Genomic DNA, 13,847 nt, shown 5'->3' with positions numbered 1-13,847 from the left:
CAGGAAATCTCTCGCTGACATATTCTTCCTTTTCTCAACAAAGGCTTCACTGAACAATTTCATGTTGCTTCCTTCGGTTTGTTTGATTTATGATTTGAAAATATATTGGTAACACCGGATTTTACGTCCCCATATTTATCATTTATAAGCAGTATATAGATATTTAGTAAATGGTTATAACTCCTGTTGGCACCCAGAAGTGTTAACTGCTGTCAACTGCTTCTCAAACTCACACCGAAGTGTAAGTTAACATCTTAATTAACACAGCAGTTGAACAGATTGAGACTACTACATCACTCCAAATTAAGCATCCCAACACAGGATACCAGTCAGTTTTACAAATGGTTTTAAGATTTCTGATTAAATTTAAAGAACACCTTGATCTGGCCCCAACCTTAATTTCAGACCTTTTTAAACCCTTAATATCCCTGCACTAAAAGAGGCAAAGTTTGATCATGCTCAATTTCTGTTCAAGCAGCAAACTGCACTCCTTTAGAGCTGCATCCTCATGGCTCCCCTCTGCCACTGCTGTGAGGGTAGGAGGCAAAGTTGACATTGTGTGTACATTGAAAATAATACAGGCAACAACGTTGCCACCTGTTGGTGTGTAGGCACTTCTAAGAGTGTGATACATATTTTCCATTTTTGTATTCTCAGGACAAGGCTGAGGCTCATTGCAGAGGATCATAGCCATCGTTGGAATTCTGAAAGGAAGTGGGTGACTTTCAATCTGCCATATGAACTTGAGACTATTTTTAGCATGCAGATTCACATTTGTATGTTAATACTGATCATGTATTAGCTTATTTGTTTGTTTCTGGAGGGAATTTAGCTCCTGTTTTTGAATTTAGCCCCTATTTCCATGGCCAAGGAAAGTTCAGTCATTTGTCAGAGGTTAGGGACTCAAGTCGCATGACTGGACACAAGTCGTAAATTTGAGGACTTGCGACTTGCTTTACTAACACTGATAAGACTCGATTTGACTTTGACTTGAGGCAGATGACTCGAAAAGACTTGACAGTTTTTATTCAGCTGAGTCGCCTATTTACATTATTGTAGATATTGAGCATGAACAGTTAACGTTTTGAGACATGATAGGGTAACTTCTAGTGTAGTGTGTGCAACCCAGGCTTTAAAGACAGTGTCTACCAGGACCTAGAAAACGATGCAAGACAGGATTGAGCTGAAAGCTTGTTGAAAGCATTTTCCCATACCTGCACTGAGCTTGAGTTGAGCTTAATATTACCAGACCGTTTCTGATTTAGGCAAGAAAGCTTATGAATTGACAGCTTCTCATGACAGAGCTTCATTATTCTGTTCACTAGTTCAAAGTCAATGTAACTCGACCACAGCAGAATGGTCTCTCTTTCTCTCCAGTCAACTGTGTAACAAATGCAATTCTTCAAGATCAGGCAAACAAGATGGTATTTTTCCTTGATGATGCTTGACATTTGAACAATTTCAGTGTTCTAAATGAATGGATGTATTAGTCTACACAATCCACAGCAGAAAAAAGTAATCATCAGATAGAATACTATTTCGTGTTGCCGTTTTCTCATGATATGGATTGCCATTGTACCCATTTCTCTAGTGTTTTAAGCACTTCTTTCATGGTGACTTGATTTGTGACTTAATTGACTTGTCTTGCTTGACGTTTAGCAGTGACTTGACTTGGGTTACTTGAGTCTAAACACAGTGACTTAGGACTTGCTTGAGCCTTTAAGGTTAAGACTTGAGACTTGCTTGTGACTTGCACATGTGTAACTCCCATTTCTGATATTTGTGAACGTGAACTACTTCCTCCCAAAGCCACAAACCAGAGACGTGAGACTCAAATTTCTGATGCCATCCGCAATAAAGTCTGGGGCTGCTTCATAGACAATGAATGTGAAACTAATTTTGTAGTAATATTTAAATACCCAAGTAAGCTTTATTCTATAGTGACCTTTCATATCTGAAAAAGAAAATGTAGCTGTATACTAGGGTTGGGCAATGTCTACAGAATTGGCATATGACGATGTCCACAGTGAAACATCGTAATGGACAATGATATCTGGTGGGATAAATTACTGCATTTTGCTATCATTTATGGTTGTGCTAAGTTTCTCTCCTCTCGTCTGTTTCACCACAGGTGGCGCTGAGCGATCCTTGCATGTGTGAGTGTTTGTCCTCTGAGTGGAGCAGAGGAGAGACAGTGAACCACGTGAAGTACTTGAGTTGACGACAACTACAGTTGTTGCGTTACTGTAAGTGCAATAAAAGCTTTGTGAGTAAAAAGCCAATAAGAGTAATTTAATCCACGCAAAAGATGGACAGACAACGGGGGGGCTTTTAAAACACGATGTTATAATGTTAGAGGCTCAGTGGTTGATGACCTTCAGCCACTAGTGATGGATGATGGCATTGCCCATCAGCCCAACCCTACCATATACTCAGAACATCCCCCTGGGTGTTCTCAGTGTCATCTATAACATCTTTCTCAATTCATTGTTTTTGGAAAAGCTCCAGACATTATCAGATGACATCACAAATCTGAATTTTAGCCAAATAATTTTTGGATTTGCGAGAGATTTGTTCATGTTCACTAACATTTTGAACCATCTTAGAGCATGGGAATAATATGTATGAATTTCTAAATTGGCCGTAGTTTCCCTTTTGCCATAATGCAACATGTAAGACATTGTAATGATAAAATGTACAAAACTGTTTTTGCTTCCATTAATGTCTGTTGAAATAATCTGAATGAGAAAATAAATAAATATATTCTAGTAAAGTATTCTGTTTGAGCTCTTATTGGGTTGATCAGCTTCAGACCCGCATAATAATTCAATATGGCTGTTTAGTGGTTCATTAATTCTGAAACTTTAAGGATAACACTATAAAAAATAGTGAATTACTTTGTAAAGCAAGTAGTGAAATGTAATTTTATGATACATTATTAAACGTCTTGAAACCTCATACACCTCAAATGGGGATCTGCATTGAATGGATTGTAAAATGGCAGTAGAAAAATGTATATAATGATTCAGTGTAAAAGAAGTTGATATAATGGTACTTTTACATAGACCTTCTGGTTTTTGTACATTCAGAACCCCATACATTAATGTGAAATGTCCGTAGATATATTGGAGAGCTGCTTGTAATTACTGTCAAATAATGTTAATATAAAGTTAACCTCATACATTAATGGGGGAATGTATGTAGATATATTGGATAGTTGCTTTTAAATACTATCAAATAATGTTTATAGAAACTAAACCTAATACATTAATGGGAAAAGCCCATAAATATATTGGAGAGTTGATTTTAATAACTGTCAAAAAGTGTTTATATAATGTATACTCCATACATTTATGAGAAAAGCCTGTAAATATACTGGAGAGTTGATTTTAATTACTGTCAAATAATGTTTATATAATGTATACTCCATACATTTATGAGAAAAGCCTGTAAATATACTGGAGAGTTGATTTTAATTACTGTCAAATAATGTTTATATAATGTATACTCCATACATTTATGAGAAAAGCCTGTAAATATACTGGAGAGTTGATTTTAATTACTGTCAAATAATGTTTATATAATGTATACTCCATACATTTATGAGAAAAGCCTGTAAATATACTGGAGAGTTGCTTGTAATTGCTGTCAAATAATGTTTATATAAAGTAATGATTATTAAAATTATGTTTTTTGAAGCTATTATCACATGATCTTATTTTTTTATACAGTGTAAAACCAACATTTACCAGGGATCTACTGTAAATAGATTGGATAATCACATAGAATAAAAGCCTAAAGCTCTCAAGATACCATTAATGGGTGTTAAAGAAGAGTAATTTGATTTTTCGTTTTTCTGCGTTTTACATCCAGAAATCTGTATTTTGTGGGGGAGTTCTTGTGGATGGATTGAATAATCCTATGAATTTACCAAAGATTACTGTATGAAAACAGGAGTCTTCATTTAAATTAGGTCATTCTAAGGTATTTCTGCAGTCTTTTTCATTTTTTATGCAGATTTATCCATTCATTTAACATTCTAGCGATGTTTTAAAATGAGATTTTATTTTTATTTTACAATGGTTGGACTGTAAAAATGCAGACAATGTCCAAAGTAATTATCCGTATTTTTAAAATAAATCTCTGTCGAATAACTAAAAGTTTTTTACTGTTATTTGACGGTAAGTGTTTGGCAACTTTTGCTGCCAGACTTTTTATCATTTTTTTACGATTTTTTTTTTTTACAGTGTAGGATACCATATTCAGATATAGTGGACCCATGAACAACCCTAACCCTAACCCTGTAGCCACTGCAAAAGAGGCCTTTAGTTTCCAAAACGTTTTTTCTTGCCAAGTCTCGGTAAGAGCCAGGAAATCTCTTGCTGACATATTGTGCCTTTTCTGAACAAAGGCTTCACTGAACAACTTCGTGTTGCTTCCTTCAGTTTGTTTGATTTATGATTTGAAAATATATTGGTAACACTGGATTTTACGTACCCATATTTATCATTTATAAGCAGTTTATAGATATTTAATAAATGGTTATAACGCCTGTTGGCACCCAGAAGTGTTTGCTGCTGTATAAACAGATAATGAATGACAATATAGTAAAACTCAGTTGTAATAATATAAAATATATCTTCATAGGAGAAGTTATAATAAATAATGGGCATTAATGAAATGCTCTTATACCTATAACTATATATTCAATGTTTATATGGTGATCATAAATGTTAAATGGGGTAAAGTGATTATCCTTATCTTCAGTCAGATTCACAGCAGCTTCATCAGGAAACCACTGATCTACATAAATTAATATTACACTTGTGTTCATATCTGTGAGGCTGTGTGTATGTATTTATTTAATCTTCATTGTTGGATATCTCCTGGGATATTATACATTATGTAAAGATTTTTGTATTTTGTATTTGTATGAGGTCAATATATTGTGCTGTGAGATGCTGGTGTGTAAACATACTGGAATGTTTGGTTTGTTGGTGTTTAATGTGTTAAATAATTCCATAGAGGTCATATAGGTCATACAATGGATCGATAATAAAATGATTCATTCATTAATGTACCTTTAACAATCATCATCATCACTATGTTGTAAACACAGAAAAAAGGCAAATCAAATTTTACATGAGAGAGAGAGAGAGAGAGGGACGGAGACAGAAGAGACAAAGAGAGGGAGGGTGGGACCAACTTCCAATGAAGTTGATATAACTTATAATTTCCCATGAAGTTAACTGTTAGACCCATATTTCACTGGTAACCAGTGGAGGGAGGTCAGTACAGGGTGATCTCTCTTTTTTTGATCCAGTCAGGAATGTCGCTGCTGCATTTTGAACCACTTTCAGACGAGACAGGAAGGACTGACTCACTCCCAGATAAAGTGAGTTGCAGTAATCGAGACATGAGGTTATAAAAGCATGTAAAACTGTCTCCAGATCGCCAAAAGAAAGAAAAGGTTTTAAGAGAGAGATAGAAAAAAGAATGAGTGTTAACTTAAATCATCGTCAGCTTCCTGATTGATCAGACAGACATATAGAGGCAGTTCTCTGACAGTTTGATGATTTTCTGCATCAGGATCAAACTCAGAATGAATATCCACCATGTTCTGTTCTTCTGCTTCTTATCAGGTGAGGACTGATTACCTGACTGTGTCTGTAAAGCTGCAGCACAAACTGCTTCTGGACATTCATTGTGTTTATTTTAACAAATGTCAGATTTGTATCACACAAGTTTTCATGTTGCTGTCATTTTAATTCATTTTCCTGTCGTTCTCTAAAATATTCTGTTACTAGTTGCCGCTGCAACATCTCTATAATGTAATCTTGTAATTTAACTAAACTAAATGTAATGTAATTTAACAAAACATATGAACCATCCATCCATGAATATTTGTTGCTCATTAATGTGTTTGATATTAGAAAGTATGAAACAAAAACATTGAAAAACAGACGTTACACAGAGACACTGTGACTACAACTGCAGCTACAAGTAGAACAACAGTAACTGCTGTACAGTCAGTGAAAACTTTGCTAATGGCTGCCTCTGTATCATCTCTGCTTCTCTGTGAACTGATGGATTAGCCCTCATTAATCTGTAGTCTGTTTACAGTAAGTCTACAATACACAAAGTATTGATCATCAGTATTCACTGTTCATCTTTCCAACAGCACTGCAGGATGGAAACACTGGACTCGTCAATGCAATACTTGTTTTCGCTGGAGCTGAAGGAGGAAATGGTTCAATGGATTGCTATTTTACTTCGTCTAGAAGCACCAAGTTCTTCTGTAAAGGAGAATGTAAAGAAGACATTCTCATTAAAACAAATGATGTCACAGCTCAGAGTGGCAGATACAGCATCAAATATAAAGACGGATCTTCTGGAAGAAGAACTGTGACTGTGACCATCACACAGCTGACCAAGTCGGACTCAGGATGGTACAGATGTGGTTTGGGTGGATCTTCGGTCCCAGATACTTACTGTGACTTTGACGTCATAGTTACAGATGGTGAGTTTCTACTGAAAGTCATAAAACCTGATATATTTACTATGTTCATCCCATTTAATGATTCTGAGGCTTAAGAATAAATGAAGTCAGATAGAATTTAATTAAATTGTTGAAGAATGTGAGACGTTTATGATATATTGACTCAGTGTATCAATGTTGGATGAAATCATTACTCCAGCAATCAGACTGTAGTTGAACTGGGCAGCTCCCAGTGTGACTCTGTGGATCTGTGTAAATGTGAAGCAGGAAATATTGTGATCAGACTGCAGCATCTTACAGGAAGTATAGACAGTAACTGTTGATTGTTCATCTTTTCAGAAGCAACGTTGGGTGACAACACTCGTTTCATCCATACAGGAACTGTGGGAGGAAATATCACAAGTGGATGCATTGATACTGTCTATGGAAACAGGAAGTTTTTCTGTAAGGATGAATGTAAAAAAGAAGAAGACATCCTGGTTGAAACAGAAGAGAACAGAGCTCAGAATGGCAGATACAGCATTGAATATAGAAAAGGATCTGTATTTGGACTCTATTTGACCATCACACAGCTGAAGAAGTCAGACACAGGACGGTACAGGTGTGGTTACGGCAGAGCGTTGTCTCCAGATTCATCCAACACGTTCCGGATCTTTGTTGTAGATGGTGAGTTTTATTTCTTAATTTTTGTCCACATTCTGCTCAGTGCATATCAGTTGTTAAATGTTTAAAATGATGAGAACTTGGTGCACTCCTGTAGCCTTCTGGTTAAGACGCATGTCACATAACCACAGCGTCCGCGGTTTGAATGCAGCAACGGACCTTTGTTGCATGTCACCCCCCCCATCTTACCCCCTTCATTTCCTGTCATATCTACAAAGTCCCTATAATAAAGGCATAAAAGAATCTTTAATTAAAAAATTAAAGAGTGGATATAAATCACATGACAGAAACAAATATCTTATTTTTTGGGTTGCAGCCAGAAGTTGATTTGTGACAACAAGAGGAGTGCTGAGGTTGGCAGAGTCATACTAGTTGTCCAACCTGGGGCCTTTTCTGTATTTCTATTAACATTCGGTAACATAGAGAAGAACGGTTCCTCAGGTTCCTTAATGTTCAAGACATCATACTCTAAAATGTTTCTAAAGATGAAACTCATTTGTAGAGTCAAAAAGTAATCGGATGTAAAATGTGTTGCCTTTATAATGTTAGTTTTTAAATTTACAACAATCAGTTTGTACGATTTTTAAAAACCTTTTCAGACATTTGTGCTTTTATGTTTAATGTCAGAAAAACAACCTGTGGATGTTATTTTCTTACTCTTCTGTAATCGAAAACAAACAAAAATAATTTCATGTGATTAATAGAACAAACTCACTTCAAATATTCTTAATCATTTACTTCATTAACATATTTAATGCTGCAAATTTCTTGTGTATGTGATGGATGCTGTCAATATGATCTTTCTGTCTAGAGCAGCATCTCATTTCTCTGCATTATTGATTCAGTATCTGATTGTTTCAATGTGTTTTCATTGTTCACGGCTCCAACCACTTCAAAACCAAACCGGACTCTCCGACCCTTTCCAACATCAGTCCCATCAGCCTCCACACCAACAACAACACAGAGTTTAATCTCCAGTTCAGGAAGCTTCACACCTTCATCATCTTTCCCTGAAACCACAGAGCAGTTTACAGGTACAGGACAGTTCATGTCTGTCCATTTGTCCATCATTGTCTCTCTGCAACAAAACGTCCTCTTAAAACAGTCAAATTCAGCATAACAACATTGTGTAATAAGAATAACAAGATGGTCCAACATGTGTTTCAGCACATAAGACAGTTCAGCACCTAGAAGAAAACATTTCACATTCAACTTTACAATAAATTTCCTCGTTATCTTCACACCTAATGTTTAAACACATCCTACGTTTCTTATGATGTAAGATAATTATTAACATGTGATGTCAGCACATGGCAAGTCAAGAAACATTCAGAAGAAAGTCTTTGGGATTTGTTTTTCAACAGGAAGATCAGGTGAGGACTGATTACCTGACTGTGTCTGTAAAGCTGCAGCACAAACTGCTTCTGGACATTCATTGTGTTCATTTTAACAAATGTCAGATTTGTATCACACAAGTTTTCATGTTGCTGTCATGTTGATTCGTTTTACTCCAGCAATCAGACTGTGTCTGAGATGTTTTTTCAACAGGAAGATCTCATTTTTGATAAAGGTTTCCTGTGTAGTTTTCTTCTGAACAAGGTTATATTTATATTCAGTGTTATTCACCAAAACATGCTGAGTGTATCCTTTAGGTCCAACATAAGTGTTGAATATGTTTCCTCAATCATAAAATATTTGCAAAGCTGAATATTTAAAGTATTTTAAATCTTGCATTGCTTGTGGTCTTCTTCTCTCCTGCTTTTGTTGGTCATTGCTGTGTTTCTGGGCAGGTTCCTGCATCCTGTAGATAAGTGGGATGATGTGAAACCACTGGCAGGATTGTGTATCACGTCAACCACGTGTGCACAACGTAGATCCACATGCAAAAACAAGCTACTTGTGGTCAAAAACACATCCTCCTACTTTCTTTTCCCACATGTCCTGTCTCTCTCCACTATCACTATCAAATAGAGCCATAAAATGCCCAAAACATATGATAAAAAAAGTATTTGGAATATAAAATTTACAGAGTGGATGGAAATGACATGACAGAAACAAATATCTCTTTTTTCGGGTTACAGCCCGAAGTTGATTTGTGACAACAAGAGGAGTGCTGAGGTTGGCAGAGTCATACTAGTTGTCCAAATAACAAAACTTTTTTTGTGATTAATAGAGCAAATCTTAATCATTTACTTCATTAACAAATTTAATGCTGCATTTTTCTTGTGTATGTGATGGATGCTGTCAATATGATCTCTCTGTCTAGAGCAGCATCTCATTTCTCTGCATTATTGATTCAGTATCTGATTGTTTCAATGTGTTTTCATTGTTCACAGCTCCAACCACTTCAAAACCAAACCGGACTCTCCGACCTTTTCCAACATCAGTCTCATCAGCCTCCACACCAACAACAACACAGAGTTTAATCTCCAGTTCAGGAAGCTTCACACCTTCATCATCTTTCCCTGAAACCACAGAGCAGTTTACAGGTACAGGACAGTTCATGTCTGTCCATCTGTCCATCACTGTCTCTCTGTAACAAAACGTCCTCTTAAAACAGTCAAATTCAGCATAACAACATTGTCTAATAAGAATAACAAGATGGTCCAACATGTGATGTCAGCACATGACAAGTCAAGAAACATTCAGACCAAAGTCTGGAAGGAAGATCTCATTTTTGATAAAGGTTTCCTGTGTAGTTTTCTTATTAACAAGGTTATATTTATATTCAGTGTTACTCACCAAAACATGCTGAGTGTATCCTTTAGGTCCAACATAAGTGTTGAATATGTTTCCTCAATCATAAAATATTTGTAAAGCTGATTATTTAAAGTATTTTAAATCTTGCATTGCTTGAGGTCTTCTTCTCTCCTGCTTTTGTTGGTCATTGCTGTGTTTCTGGGCAGGTTCCTGCATCCTGTAGATCAGTGGGATGTTGTGAAACCACTGGCAGGATTGTGTATCACATCAACCACGTGTGCACAACGTAGATCCACATGTAAAAACAAGCTACTTGTGGTCAAGAACACATCCCCCTACTCTCTTTCCCCACATGTCCTGTCTCTCTCCACTATCACTATCAAATAGAGCCATAAAATGTCCAAAACATATGTTAAAAAAAAAGAATTTGGAATTCAAAATTTACAGAGTGGATGGAAATGACATGACAGAAACAAATATCTCTTTTTTCGGGTTACAGCCCGAAGTTGATTTGTGACAACAAGAGGAGTGCTGAGGTTGGCAGAGTCATACTAGTTGTCCAAATAACAAAACTTTTTTTGTGATTAATAGAGCAAATCTTAATCATTTACTTCATTAACAAATTTAATGCTGCATTTTTCTTGTGTATGTGATGGATGCTGTCAATATGATCTTTCTGTCTAGAACAGCATCTCATTTCTCTGCATTATTGATTCAGTATCTGATTGTTTCAATGTGTTTTCATTGTTCACAGCTCCAACCACTTCAAAACCAAACCGGACTCTCCGACCTTTTCCAACATCAGTCTCATCAGCCTCCACACCAACAACAACACAGAGTTTAATCTCCAGTTCAGGAAGCTTCACACCTTCATCATCTTTCCCTGAAACCACAGAGCAGTTTACAGGTACAGGACAGTTCATGTCTGTCCATCTGTCCATCACTGTCTCTCTGTAACAAAACGTCCTCTTAAAACAGTCAAAGTCAGCATAACAACATTGTCTAATAAGAATAACAAGATGGTCCAACATGTGATGTCAGCACATGACAAGTCAAGAAACATTCAGACCAAAGTCTGGAAGGAAGATCTCATTTTTGATAAAGGTTTCCTGTGTAGTTTTCTTATTAACAAGGTTATATTTATATTCAGTGTTACTCACCAAAACATGCTGAGTGTATCCTTTAGGTCCAACATAAGTGTTGAATATGTTTCCTCAATCATAAAATATTTGTAAAGCTGATTATTTAAAGTATTTTAAATCTTGCATTGCTTGAGGTCTTCTTCTCTCCTGCTTTTGTTGGTCATTGCTGTGTTTCTGGGCAGGTTCCTGCATCCTGTAGATCAGTGGGATGTTGTGAAACCACTGGCAGGATTGTGTATCACATCAACCACGTGTGCACAACGTAGATCCACATGTAAAAACAAGCTACTTGTGGTCAAGAACACATCCCCCTACTCTCTTTCCCCACATGTCCTGTCTCTCTCCACTATCACTATCAAATAGAGCCATAAAATGTCCAAAACATATGTTAAAAAAAAAGAATTTGGAATTCAAAATTTACAGAGTGGATGGAAATGACATGACAGAAACAAATATCTCTTTTTTCGGGTTACAGCCAGAAGTTGATTTGTGACAACAAGAGGAGTGCTGAGGTTGGCAGAGTCATACTAGTTGTCCAACCTGGGACCTTTTCTATATTTCTATTAACATTAGGTAACATAGAGAAGAACGGTTCCTTAGGTTCCTTAATGTTCAAGTCATCATACTCTAAAATGTTTCTAAAGATGAAACTCATTTGTAGAGTCACAAAGTAATCGGATGTAAAATGTGTTGCCTTTATAATGTTAGTTTTTAAATTTACAACAATCAGTTTGTACGATTTTTAAAAACCTTTTCAGACATTTGTGCTTTTATGTTTAATGTCAGAAAACCAACCTGTAGATGTTATTTTCTTACTCTTTTATAATCGAAATCAAACAAAAATAATTTCATGTGATTAATAGAACAAACTCACTTCAAATATTCTTAATCATTTACTTCATTAACATATTTAATGCTGCGTATTTCTTGTGTATGTGATGGATGCTGTCAATATGATCTTTCTGTCTAGAGCAGCATCTCATTTCTCTGCATTATTGATTCAGTATCTGATTGTTTCAATGTGTTTTCATTGTTCACGGCTCCAACCACTTCAAAACCAAACCGGACTCTCCGACCCTTTCCAACATCAGTCCCATCAGCCTCCACACCAACAACAACACAGAGTTTAATCTCCAGTTCAGGAAGCTTCACACCTTCATCATCTTTCCCTGAAACCACAGAGCAGTTTACAGGTACAGGACAGTTCATGTCTGTCCATTTGTCCATCATTGTCTCTCTGCAACAAAACGTCCTCTTAAAACAGTCAAATTCAGCATAACAACATTGTGTAATAAGAATAACAAGATGGTCCAACATGTGTTTCAGCACATAAGACAGTTCAGCACCTAGAAGAAAACATTTCACATTCAACTTTACAATAAATTTCCTCGTTATCTTCACACCTAATGTTTAAACACATCCTACGTTTCTTATGATGTAAGATAATTATTAACATGTGATGTCAGCACATGGCAAGTCAAGAAACATTCAGAAGAAAGTCTTTGGGAGTTGTTTTTTGAACAGGAAGATCAGGTGAGGACTGATTACCTGACTGTGTCTGTAAAGCTGCAGCACAAACTGCTTCTGGACATTCATTGTGTTCATTTTAACAAATGTCAGATTTGTATCACAAGTTTTCATATTGCTGTCATGTTAATTTGTTTTACTCCAGCAATCAGACTGTGTCTGAGATGTTTTTTCAACAGGAAGATCTCATTTTTGATAAAGGTTTCCTGTGTAGTTTTCTTGTGAACAAGGTTATATTTATATTCAGTGTTACTCACCAAAACATACTGAGTGTATCCTTTAGGTCCAACATAAGTGTTGAATATGTTTCCTCAATCATAAAATATTTTAAAAGCTGAATATTTAAAGTATTTTAAATCTTGCATTGCTTGCAGTCTTCTTCTCTCCTGCTTTTGTTGGTCATTGCTGTGTTTCTGGGCAGGTTCCTGCATCCTGTAGATAAGTGGGATGATGTGAAACCACTGGCAGGATTGTGTAACACGTCAACCACGTGTGCACAACGTAGATCCACATGCAAAAACAAGCTACTTGTGGTCAAAAACACATCCTCCTACTTTCTTTTCCCACATGTCCTGTCTCTCTCCACTGTCACTATCAAATAGAGCCATAAAATGCCCAAAACATATGATAAAAAAAAAAAATTTGGAATATAAAATTTACAGAGTGGATGGAAATGACATGACAGAAACAAATATCTCTTTTTTCGGGTTACAGCCCGAAGTTGATTTGTGACAACAAGAGGAGTGCTGAGGTTGGCAGAGTCATACTAGTTGTCCAAATAACAAAACTTTTTTTGTGATTAATAGAGCAAATCTTAATCATTTACTTCATTAACATATTTAATGCTGTGTATTTCTTGTGTATGTGATGGATGCTGTCAATATGATCTCTCTGTCTAGAGCAGCATCTCATTTCTCTGCATTATTGATTCAGTATCTGTTTGTTTCAATGTGTTTTCATTGTTCACAGCTCCAACCACTTCAAAACCAAACTGGACCCTCCGACCTTTTCCAACATCAGTCCCATCAGCCTCCACACCAACAACAACACAGAGTTTAATCTCCAGTTCAGGAAGCTTCACACCTTCATCATCTTTCCCTGAAACCACAGAGCAGTTGTTTACAGGTACAGGACAGTTCATGTCTGTCCATCTGTCCATCATTGTCTCTCTGCAACAAAACGTCCTCTTAAAACAGTCAAAGTCAGCATAACAACATTGTCTAATAAGAATAACAAGATGGTCCAACATGTGATGTCAGCACATGACAAGTCAAGAAACATTCAGACCAAAGTCTGGAAGGAAGATCTCATTTTTG

At 36.3% G+C, this 13,847-nt stretch overlaps 3 protein-coding genes across 4 annotated transcripts in view; 2 read left to right on the top strand and 1 right to left on the bottom strand.

The window, feature by feature from the left end:
- LOC122981768 (polymeric immunoglobulin receptor-like) overlaps positions 1 to 13,847 on the bottom strand; it is a 724,120-nt gene that overhangs the window by 172,220 nt on the left and 538,053 nt on the right. The gene's annotated exons all lie outside the window — the stretch shown is intronic.
- LOC122981723 overlaps positions 1 to 13,847 on the top strand; it is a 930,226-nt gene that overhangs the window by 522,507 nt on the left and 393,872 nt on the right. The window lies entirely within an intron of this gene.
- Positions 1 to 13,847, top strand: part of LOC122981752 — a 72,827-nt gene that overhangs the window by 33,317 nt on the left and 25,663 nt on the right. Inside the window, exon 6 of one of the 2 annotated variants that reach the window (XM_044350488.1) lies at positions 6,842 to 7,165. In XM_044350488.1, the coding sequence (XP_044206423.1) occupies positions 6,842 to 7,165 (324 nt within the window). Of the gene's footprint in view, positions 1 to 6,838; positions 7,166 to 13,847 lie in introns of both variants that reach the window. The other variant, XM_044350487.1, reaches the window with a different exon arrangement.

Source organism: Thunnus albacares, chromosome 5 (genome assembly GCF_914725855.1).
Source record: "Thunnus albacares chromosome 5, fThuAlb1.1, whole genome shotgun sequence".
Classification (NCBI taxonomy): Eukaryota; Metazoa; Chordata; class Actinopteri; order Scombriformes; family Scombridae; genus Thunnus; species Thunnus albacares.
The sequence above is the reverse complement of the archived record's forward strand: the minus strand, read 5'-3'. Positions and strand labels throughout refer to the sequence as shown.